Source organism: Stigmatopora argus, chromosome 22 (assembly GCF_051989625.1).
Source record: "Stigmatopora argus isolate UIUO_Sarg chromosome 22, RoL_Sarg_1.0, whole genome shotgun sequence".
Classification (NCBI taxonomy): Eukaryota; Metazoa; Chordata; class Actinopteri; order Syngnathiformes; family Syngnathidae; genus Stigmatopora; species Stigmatopora argus.
In genome coordinates, this window is record NC_135408.1 from 7,533,154 (window position 1) to 7,545,588 (window position 12,435).

Here is a 12,435-nt window from a genome sequence, read left to right on the forward strand (position 1 = left end):
GTTATGACAGCCTCACTTGCACTTCCATGCGCGGGCACACTGTCACGGCAGTCGCTTTGCTAATTTAAAGCCACTTCCTCCCACAACGGGACGAGGCACACAATGGCCGTCTTTTAGGAAAGTTCCTCCATAGAGTCCGCCCTACAAAGCAAGCCACAACTTTCTCTCGTAGATAAGGCTGCAATAAAAGGCTGTGGGGGATGACAATGGAAATATTTCAAACACTACCACGCTTAAGCAGAACCCCCACTAAACTACAGCGACTGTCAGTTGTCTATTTGACAGGATGGCATATTTAAAAGTGGACTGGATGTGGGAGGCAGAATTGTACATTTTGCATAGCAGTTTAAGATGGAACCATGAGTTTGAAGACAAGATGCAGAATGATCTCTTTTACGACAGTTTCGTAGGGTTTTGGAAAAGAGGAATCATTACAATTATAATGTTTTAATGGGTCCCTTAATTAAGTGGGGGGAAGAAAGAAGGCTTTAACTTTAGAGAGCGATGATGCATGATTCCCCCTAATAATCGTGTTAATACTTAAAAAAAAATCCCTTTACCCACACGTGTTATGTAACAGTAGACTAGAACTGGAAATGTTGCGAAAGAAACCCATGCAGCTGAAAAGTTGGTGTGAAGGGGAGGAAAATAAAGAAAGAAAAATAGTTTCTCCAAGTCGTTTAAGATATTGTTGTCCAGTGATGCACCATACCAGGTTTTCATCTGAATTACTCTGCCAAATGTGGCCATGCAATAGTGCAGTTAATTTCGAGAGAAAGCTTTAACATAAGCCACAAGTATGACAAAATGTATCAAATTGGAAATGGATAAAAATGGCTCCTGCTACCCAAACGCCCGCGGGCGGAATAGGAGTCCCCAAGGTGCTGTGAAATATCTCATTTGTAACTAGTAGGCATGTTCAAAAATGCATGTTTTTGTTGTCATACCAGGCCAGGAAGTAGGCATGTCACTCATGACAGAAATAGGGGGGAAACTTCTTTGCAGCAGGAAGTTTATGCTGTTATTGATTGTATAAAAAGAAGCTTTTTATGAATGATTGTGGGCGCTGAGGGTGTCCTAGATTTATCAGAACGAAAGGGGTGGGGATGAATTATTCTGTTTGTTTATGAATTATGAACATGTTTTATCTTTGTCTGGATGTCTCTGGAAACTTTACAGAAAAAGTATCATCAATTCTAACAAAACTCAAGAATTGTTGGCACAGCAATAATTTCAGAAGCATTCAGTTGTGCTAGTTTTTTTTAAGAGGGGAAACTTGCCATACAACTGTGCTTGTATTATGAGATGTATCAACTAAATATATATTTGCCGCACAGTCAGTAATAGCAAATTATCCTATTTCTACCAATCAACAATATGTCAAAATTTACAGCAGGCTAAACTAAACTCTGCTTTTTGTCTGTTCTACTTCCTGCAGCAGTGAAAAACAATATATCATGCCTTAATCACCAATCGATGGGTACCACTGAGGCCAAATAATCTTTTCAATTTGAGGGGAGAATATGTGGCTGATTTATTGTTTAGTATCATAGGAGAAATATCATTGTCTTCATTTCTTGTTGCAAAAATAATTTACAAATAACCATTTGTGTTTTAGGGTAGTAGAGTGAGGCAGATTTTTGTGCCTTAAATGCATACTACTGTAGCTACAATTTTTTTTCCTAACATTTCAGTTTTTGGGTACTTGTGCTGTTAAGCTTGTATTTCAAGTGGGCTTCATCTAATATTGAAGGCAAATGTGATTCTAAAACGAAAGCCGGCTATGTAAAAGTATCACAGAGCATAGCTCCTTGTAAAATGCTGGCTTTTAAGAGTAACTATCTTCCCTCATTCCCTTTTCTCCTACATCCACACTTCATTTCATCCATGTCTTACCGTTTTATGCCCTCCATTTTCCTCCCACACACCCTCCTTTGTTCTCTCAATTCCAGGACTACACTCTGACCATGTATTTCCAGCAGGCCTGGCGAGATAAGCGCTTGTCCTATTCGGAGATTCCCCTCAACCTCACCTTAGATAACCGCGTGGCAGACCAGCTGTGGGTGCCTGACACCTACTTCCTCAATGACAAGAAGTCTTTCGTCCACGGTGTCACTGTGAAAAACAGAATGATCCGTCTGCACCCCGATGGCACTGTGCTTTATGGTCTGAGGTGAGTTTTTACCCACTTCCCAGTTGTCTTTTTATATATGAATTCTTCTAAATTCCGATTAATCACTGGATCGAGGTGTTTAATTTAAATTTTCTAAATAACGGCTTAAGACTCGCGTGATGGTGTCTGGGTTGTTTCATACGTCTTGCCAAAGATTTCTAAGATTACAGGGGCGCTGGCCTTTTTGTGTGGAGTTTCTTTGGGTACAGCAGTGACATGAACGATAGGCTGATTGGACTGAGTCTCTATGTGCCCTGCGATTGTCTGGCATACTTTTTATGGCCTACACTACCTTCTTCCCATAGTTAAAAATGTGATTGACTCCAGTAGACCCCGCACCTCCATGACCACAGCTCGGATAAGCGACATGGAAATCGAATGAATGAATGCTTGAGACTAAAAAAACAAACATTTAATGCTTCTAAAGATACTTCATTTGAGCTTTTGATTCTTATCTGACCTTTAGCAAAATGACTGTCCAATCTCCATTAGAGCTCCAACGACTTTAAAACAATTGACCTAATTGACTGACTTTCATTCTTACCGTTGACGGTGCAGTTCATGCTCCACTTTTATGTCTCATCAGTTCCTTTAGCAAAATAGGCCTCAGATGCCCAAACTCTAGCAAAAGCTTATTGAAAAGTCTACTCCTTAATGGCTATTATGGCAAAGCATTAGCACTGCTGAGGGAAACTAGAATTAATGCGGAGGAAAGGAGTAGACACAAATCATGTTGATGATCTACATTCATATCCCACTTTAAATACTAGCAATCTGCTAAAATATCTTCGATGTATTTCAATAAATAAACAAATAAATCCAGCTACTGCTTATTCAGGTAAGATTTCCATAAAATAAGCCATAAAGTAAGAAAAGCTGTAAAATGCAATGTTGTATCAAGAAGTGCTGAAGCAGGACATTCTGAGCCAAAATATAAACACAACACTGCTCCCATTTTTATGTCCTAAATAAACTTGACAAATGCTATTTCTATGCACACAGGTCTATTTTTCTCAAATATAGTGCACAAATCCATTTAAATTGGTCACAAGACTTTTTTAATGAATTAAAAGACAACATGAGAACCCAATACGGCCTCGGTCACCACTGATCCATACAGAACCCTCCCCTAAAACCACAAACATTTGTATGAGTGAGATAGTCATGCATCTGAGGGCACGTCTAATCCTAATGGGGGGGTGGGAGGTGTGCTTGATAAATTAATAAATAGCCAAGTTAAACAATGGAATCAAACAAGAGATTGACATTGAGTAATCACTGACATTTACTAAAAAATAACATTAAAACAAAAAAAACGTAAAAGTAACATTAAATTGACATTCTAGACAAAATAAATGAGGATTGATGCTTATCAGTTCAGATACACCAACAGATTTTCAGGATCAGATTATGCTGAAACAGAATATTATCATGTCATTTAATTTAAAGCTATGATCTACTGCGTCGGACCCGGTACAGCTGAATCCTAATATGCAAATGACATATACAAAATTGCAGGGATTTGCTTGGCCATAAAAAGCGGAAGTCGTGCTAAAGTCAGCACAAAATATTACTTTGGATGAAGTGGAGGATTAGCATGAAATTGGGGGATAGAAATCCATCACTCTTGACACTCAATATCATGTAAGTAGGATGGCCAGAATTGGGTCATGAGATCAGCTAGTTGCTCTTCTAACAAAATGGCCACGCGTACAGATATTTCACATTGTATTAAAGCCCCTAACGGATATTAAATAATTAGTTACTGCTTGGCTTCATTAAATAAAGCAAGGCGTCGACCCACTGGTAAACGGACAGCGATTATAAAACTCACTTTAATTACTGTGGTCCACAATGCGAATAAACGCATGTATGATGTGAGTGTGGATAGACCAAGTGTATTTATTTACAACTATTCATATGCAAAACTAAGACAAACTTGCAAATCAAAATTATGGTCCAACTTGGTAAACAAAAGTTATATTTCTCTTCTCTGTCGAGAAGTCTTCTAGATATTGCTTCTGCCATGATCTAACTCATGTAAGTAAATGAAAAGCACTATGTATGAAGTATTAATAGTCAGGGTCGGAGTTTAAGGGGTTCTATCGCACTTGAGCCCAGGCTGTAGGGGGCGCGGACTGGGTCTAAAACAAAATAAGATTATGCACAGAGCTATAATACAGTGTTTAAGTGTTAAATATATATATTTTTAGCATCCCCTCACCACGCCTCCCATCCGTCCGTTCTTTTAGTGATGATTCCTAAACCTCCTGCTCTCCTCAGGAGGCCCGTGGATTATCAATGCACTCTGTGTTCTTTTCATAATTGTTCTGCCACTGGTAATGGTAATAGCTTTATTATAATGCTCAAGTCGACATCACATTGCCATGCTACCAGCTGCTGTTCTAATGAAATAGTATCAAAAAGAATTTTGGGAGAAAGAAAATCATGAGTCAAAAGCAAGTCCGTGTGACTGTCCAAATGCATATGACAGCATTTTATTTTAAACAACACTGTTGCACAAACATTTGCTAAGATATAATTTGTGGTTTGATTTTTTTTCATTATGGTATTTTTCATTGACAATGGATTAATAATTGGATGTGCAAAGTCCATTGAAGCAGATACGAATGAACCCAGAGCAAACACATTATAAATATATCCAGATACTAACAGTACTTACTTTCTTTGTTAATTAAAATCTGAGATTCATTGAGATGGTTTAAAGGACATCGGCAACAACGCTTTTATGGACTCAAATTTTTAATATACTGTACGGCACAATAATCATGCCCTGACCTTTAAATCTACTATCTATATACTGTTGTATTCACTGAAAATCAGGCAGCTCTCTTTCTTTATTTCAAAGAAGCTTTGCATTTTGTAATCCAAAATGGATATTATTTGATACATTATATTATACATTGAGGAAAATATACTCTAAATTACTAATAGTAAGGCGAAAGACTTTGACAATGTGTGTAGTCGCTGAAATAAGAAGGTAATAGCAACTACGAGCTTCACGGGAAAGATCACATTGTTCCTTCTAATTATGTGTGTCCTTCATCTTTCTGTTCTGAACAATTTATGAGCAATCCAGTCTAGATGAAAAGACATTCATTTACACTCAAATTGCATCCTCAAGCCTTTGAGGCACACCCTTGCGTATGATGAATAAATGACAGAACGGAAGTGTTTTGCAACTTGCTCAATAATGCATCGTAACCATCCGTAGGATTGGGTATTAGCTATGGTGCAATTCATGCATCAACTTTAACTATCTGTTAGCGGTCGAAATAAAAGTACCCAGCTACTAAGACCAAATGTTTTTTTATAAATGTCTTGAAATTTTCTGTGGACAAACATTACAAGAAACAAAATGAGATGGGGGGTTTTGTAAGGAGAAGACAAATTTATAGGTGATCTACTTGCAAGGCAAAAGACGTGCAGTGTAAACAAAAACAAGGATTTACCAAGCAGGCATTTTTAAGATGAGTGGGCAAAACCTGTAATCATCAGAAATTTCCCTGACCTAAATGTTAAAGACAGCCGTGAGCATGTGAGGCAACTTGACCATTACTTGACCTTTTGGTTTGAGGTCCACCATGTTGTTTGAACATATGGAGCTCACTTGCTGTCTGGTGGTGACTTCGCCAGGAGGTCAAAACCCTTAGCTAAAATTCTATATTATTTAATCAGTGGATTTACGCTGCAATTGACTTTTTTAAATCTTTATATGCAATTGATAATGTATCATTATTTTGATCATATGTAGATTCAAATCAAAAGTTTATCACAGAGACAAAACGTGCAATGTACCCATGCCTATACATGCGCGTGTTTATCCGAAAATTTGCATTTTTCTATGAACTGTTTCTTATGCTAATTGCAGAAAAAAACTTAATTCATGATTACATTCTTTCTGTAACATTTTAAGATCCCACAAGATGACACCACCAACCCGATTAGTAGGACTGTAGTAATAGGTGTCAATAAAGTGCAGTTAAACTATTATCTTGGCTAATCATTGAAGTTGTTCACCTTCATTGGGGCCAATCAAACAAATGTGCAGACATCAGGTTTTTTCATCACTGCACAACCCAGCAGTTCATTGCACATATTACAACAATGATAACCTTGACATTACCTGGGCTATCTTCCCAAAGAGTCTGCCAGAGGTTCTCGTCTCTCAGTTCTACACCGCTGGCTCCATCTATACACACAACATCAGAGACTTGCCAGAAAGTAAGCAGTAATTTACTCCTTGGTTAAGCACTTGGCGGACTCATTACCAGCAGCAAATCCACACTAGTGGAAGAATTGCTGACTGAGACAAGAGACAAGAAACGTTAAGTCCACCTGACCTTGTCATGTCCAAACAATTTATTTATCAAGTCGTGGGTGTTCACCACAAAGATACCCCACTGTAATCTAAAATTGAAACACACCACAATCTATCACTTACATCAACTCATAAAAGATCGAATTAAACAAAACTCTTGACAGATGCTTCACGATTTCTCACTAAGTCTTTCAGTAAAGGTATTTGAATAGTGGATGTCTAATCAAAGCAAAAACAGTGAAAAGCTAAATTATTGGCATGGAGTTGCTTTTTGTTCTTGATGATGAGAGTCCGATTAGGCCAAGAGTCTCACTGGTTGATTATCTCCACACTTTTACTCGTTATTAGCTTCTCTACTGGGGCACATTTATCTGTGATGTCAGTTGTGCCTACACGATTACCTGCCATTCCTTGCTGCGCCGTAACAACTCTCTTTGTGAAACTCCAGTTCACAGTCAGGAGGAAAGCCAGAGGAAGAATGGAAAGCTATTACTCACTGCCTCATCCTTATGTTCTTATTACAAAGCCTGACGGACAACAGAAGCTTATCTACTGACTCATGGTTGGCTGCTGTTGTCATCATGCTACCTATCCGTGCCTCTTTATATCACAGTTGAAGCTGCTATGGCAACTGTCATACGCATTTTATTATATGAGTGGAATGTTACTGTTGGCTTTCATGCATGCATTCATACATTAACTTGATAGTCATGATGTGAAAAATGTAATCCTGTCTAAGGAAGGGAAAGACGGTTCAGATGCTGTTTGACCTTTTATCCATTCTACTGAAGTGTTCTTGTCAATTTATACTATCAGAGATCATCCTTCTTGAGATGGCGATAACCATCTCTTCATATCTTTTTTTTCTATCTGCAGTAAAGCCAAGGTCCCATTCCTCATGCTTAGATACCTGTGACTTCTAGTTTAAGACAAGGTCCCCACTTTTGATTGTCTACAGGGCACAGGTCAAGTTTTTCTCAAATGTATAGCCATGCAAGAAAGAAACTTCAATGTCACTTACTTTTCAGGATCACCACCACTGCTGCTTGTATGATGGATCTCCGAAGATATCCACTGGATGAGCAAAACTGCACCCTAGAGATTGAAAGTTGTAAGTAGAGCATTTATTTTCACAGATTTATTTTTTGTTCTATATTGACTAATAGCAAAGATTTTCTGCCTTCATTTTGTTTGAGGGAAGTACTTTTAACACATGGGATGAATATACTAAGGAAAGATGATTCACTATGACTTAAAATATTAATTCCATGATTATTTTATCCACATTTTAGTGTTCTCAAAGGTGTAAACTGTTAACAGCATCATTTTTGTTTTGCTTTTATTTTCCACGAATAAGAACGCATGCTGTTTTCAATATTCACATGAATATAATTTACCCCTCCAAAAGCTAAACCATTTTTAGTTATTTATACTTAGTTCAGTTCTATTTTCTTTGGGAAAACAAAACATTATTTTCCTTCAAAATATGAGGCCATTTCTTGTCACCCAAATTCTTTTGCAACACTAGTTAAAGCAACTTAACTCTTGGTCACGCATCCGTAAACCATGACTCTTCGTGGTAGTATTTCCCTTAGCACAGGCCACATCAGAGTGAGCAACTCGTATTGCATCAATTATTAAAATGTGTTTTAACCTCTTAAGTTCTGGGTCACTGTGATACGACACGCCACTGTATGTCGTTATTCAGGTGCCCTTACTACAACATGAAGCTGTTTTCTGTTAAAAAAATGTCACACTAACTCTGCTTCTACAGCAGCTGTGAACCATTTTAATAAATCATGAACACTGTATGGTCACTCATCCGTTTAACGCCAGAAACTACTCTTTGTCTTTTTGATTAGCTCGAGCCCGTGTGAATGCAGAGGGCTCTTCAGTGCAGTGGGGAATTGAAAATTCAAGGGTACTGACAGGCAAAAGCAATTCACAAATGGAAACCAACTTGAAGTCACTGAAACAGTTCGGAAATACACACGTCCGGGTTATTTCCGCGTAAAACCAAAGAATGCGCCGACGTCAGAGTTGAAGTAGCATTCCCTTAATATTTTTCATCTTTGGATGTTCCGTTGCCGTCGTTACCAGATGCAGCTTTTCTGTTCGCTGCAGAAATCTGAGATGTTTTTAATTGGACACAAGGTTTTTATTCACTTTGAACTAACCAGATTCAAAAATGAATTAAGTCAGGTCACTTCAGCTCAGTGAAAAATGTCAGTTAGTAGTCTAGGTGGAATATTTTGATTTTTTTGCATGCCATGCATGAATGTTTTCATATGCGTAGAGCTGAAATGCAAACTGGCTGTTTATTAAACATCTCAGTTTTCACTTGAGACGGGTGCATTCACTTCGGTAAATGAATGTCACAGAGAGTCCAAAGCTGCAGTCAGGCATGAAGGAGCATTTGAAACCCAATTTTCACATCATAGTCCAGTTCACTGAAGTGACTTTGAACTCTCATAAGAATGTTTCAAAGTTTTTTTATGAACAGTAATAACATTGTGTATTTGTAAAATAAGAAAAAAAAGTTTGATGCACACCTGCAATGTAAATCCCTTGGCATCATTCATTATTCGTCAAAGAGAATAAATGTTGACTTTCAAGTCTCTGTATTGCCATAGGGGACTTTGTGGTAGGGAAAAGAAAAATGGTACTTTCTTTTTTATACATCAGATGCCAGTGTTTTCTCGTAAGGTGACATCCTTTGACCATCGTTAGGAATCAATGGCAGAATCACTTTATATTGAGCTGATAAAAAGCCTGAAGTCAGATGCAGATGCCACAGATGTCTCAGCTAAATAGCTCCTCCTTTGTATGGTTATCTCCACAGATGGAATCACAAAAAAATTCATTTAATTTTGGCCCGGCGGGATTCACGGACCTTTTGTGCTTCCATGCATCCCTTTTTTTATCTTCCCCAGATGGGACAAGTTAATATCTCTGACAATTACGTTTAATGGAGTTAGTTCCTATTCACCCTACTCTAGCTAATTTGTATGTCTGACTCTTTTTTGATGTCATGCAAATCACTGGTTTGCAGGCAAATGCTAAACATTTCAATTTCATTTCTGAAGGAAATTATTTCAATTGTTTTGATTGGGTGAGTTTTATGTTCATGCTGCTCGTAATGACTACAATTCTTCAAATTTCAATGTATTGTGTCACGAACTAACACTAAGTATTTTTTATTTTTTTTAATACATCAAATATTCACAGATATTATTGGAAGGCTTTTGTATTTGCCGCTACTGCAATTGCAATGCTGCATTTACCCGGTTGGGTGAAGTAGGCCATATCCCACTTAGAGGTTCTGAGGTTGGTGAAATGCGTTGTGGGGGTACACTTGAAAGCAGCAAACATAAAGGGGGGCTTTCATCAAAAGGAAGAAGAAATGTATGAGAGTGCGAGGGCGTTCACAGCCTTCAATGAAGAAGACTCAGGCTTACTAATGTATTCCAACTAAATAGGTCAGTCAAGATTTAATTAAGAAGAGCAGGCAGGATGGAGGCGAAAACGGCGAGGTAAAAAGGTTGACGGAAACAAATTACCATGTATTTGTAATTTAACTTGAGTGCAAAATGGCAAACTGGAGGGATTTGGCTAAAAATCTTCTATTCCCTTTTTGGATTGTGACTAAGTTGAGTGACATAATACACTAGAATCCCCACCAACTTTCAAGATGGGTTATGAACTGAACTGTTCATACCAAAAAAAATCACGTACTACTATAAACACACTGGAAGAGCAGAGCAGTAATTTACCAAACCTAACGACATCTTGGTGCCTTGCTCTGTGAAATTTTAATGAGTTTGAAACGCTAATTGCCAGCAGCTCCTGATGGCATCAACCGAATGGTACAATTCAACTAAGGGCTCTCAGTTGTTCCTTTTGGTGTGAACAAGACAATTGTTAGCATTGGTTTTATTGTCGCGTTAATTATTTCTAACAGTCTCTTCAATGACAATAGTGAAAAAGAAACGGAAAGAAAGCTTGGTAATAAATTTCCTATTTCCGTCAGCCTCGCACGTCACAAATATGCGAACACTCATCCATGTTTGCGAGCTGTTTAATCTCCACACTATCATTCATCACAGCAACACACGCAAAAATACCACAAACAATTCAGCATGAAATAACACTGACTCATCTGGCGTGCAAATCCCCAAACACGCAGTCATATCATAATTTAATATGCACTTGTTGTATGTTGACAAACGAAACATCTTTGTCAAACCATTTGGATGGTGCACTACACATTGATATTACTTTGTTCATCACAAAGACATAATTCAAGCTCATTTTACATATGGCAAACCTTACAGTTTAATCCCCTTGGAAGGAGGATCAATTGAATAGCCATTGTATTAAACTACATTGCTGAGCGAGTGTAAATAAATGGGTTTAATAGAATTTGCATGTCCTTTCGGTAGTGTTTCAATAATATACAATCCTTGAAATGCAATGTATCATGAAGAAAGCCATTTTCATGGTTTGTGTTGCACTTTTAAAGTAGAATTTTTCCTGTGAAGGAAATAAAAGTAACATGTTTCTTAATGATTTATTGCTTGTACCCATTGCCCACATTTCTCCCCACGTCTCCACTGATTTGGCCAAAATGAAAGCAAAAAAAGCGCATAACTTTGGTTCAGATTAATATTAAAACACTTTTGTCCCTTTCAAGGATTCTACTCGCTTCTAGACATGAAAATGGATGCCTTTCTGGGTTATTTAATCATTCTTTCTGTGCATGTTAATAATTTAGTTGCTCTTGGGACACAACATAATAGGCTGACTCAAAGATTTAGTCCCATCTACCATATACTATATGCAGTAAAGGGGTTTCCTCAGCTACTATACATAAGTAATGTCATATGTTTAACATTAGTTCATTATTTATTGGCAATCTTTTCCATAATTCACTCAAAATGTTGCATGGTTTGTTCGAGGCAGTCTAAAAGGTGAATGTTTAAAATCAGTGAACACTTGCCTTGCTAAAAGAGGTGATGAATTATTGAAAAAAAAAAAAAAAAAAGATTGTCCATGAAGAGTGTGATTAATTTCTGGCTAGGGTGATGAATAGCATGATAAGATCAAATTCTTAACTTCCTAACTGTATGGACATTTGACGCATGCTATGTGGTTATTAAAGGATAGGTGCTAGTCTAACGTGTGAGATTAAAACTTTTTAACTGTAAAAGTTGTATAGTTCCTCTTTACCAACAGCTTCAAATGGAGCATACTACGCTCCAGCTGTTGTAGCACAATCTGGTACTTTATCCTGTAGTCACTAAGTCTTTCCTTTTCTTTGTTTTCGGTCACAGATGGTTACACAACGGATGACATTGAGTTCTATTGGCGAGGAGGCAACAATGCCGTAACCGGCGTGGACAAGATTGAACTGCCACAGTTCTCTATTGTCGATCACAAGCTCATCTCTAAGAATGTTGTCTTCTCGACAGGTAAGGAGAATGAAGAAGAAAAACTCGTGATTGTAAACCCTGAAAAAATCTATGCTATCAATTAATGCAAACTGCAGTCTACTGCTAGGAGCACGCAACAGAGGCACTGATGGTTCAGTTAGCAGTAAAAAAAATAAAATAAAAAAACAAAAACACCTTGAAAACTGACCAAGGATATCATATTTGATGCATGAATTTTGAGTATTTTTTTCTTTCACCAATTAAACCTGTTTTTTTATGACAAATTATATTTGAAATGCAGTTTTTTGTTTCCAGGGACCTTCAAAGGCTTAGTATTTAAAGAATTTAAATTCATTCATTCATTTTCCATGCCACTTATCCTCACAAAGGTTGTTGGGGCTGCTGGAGCCTATCCCAGCCAAGTATGGGCACAGGGTGGAGGACACCCTGAATCGGTGGCTAGCAATCACTGGAATTTAAACTGACAG

The 12,435-nt window shown here is 37.7% G+C and overlaps 1 protein-coding gene across 3 annotated transcripts in view; it reads left to right on the plus strand.

Moving 5' to 3' along the window:
• gabrb2b (gamma-aminobutyric acid type A receptor subunit beta2b) overlaps nt 1–12,435 on the plus strand; it is a 225,016-nt gene that overhangs the window by 204,889 nt on the left and 7,692 nt on the right. For all 3 annotated transcript variants that reach the window (XM_077591974.1, XM_077591976.1, XM_077591975.1), the window contains 3 exons: nt 1,953–2,173; nt 7,544–7,626; nt 11,849–11,986. In XM_077591974.1, the coding sequence (XP_077448100.1) occupies nt 1,953–2,173; nt 7,544–7,626; nt 11,849–11,986 (442 nt within the window). The remainder of the gene's footprint in view (nt 1–1,952; nt 2,174–7,543; nt 7,627–11,848; nt 11,987–12,435) is intronic.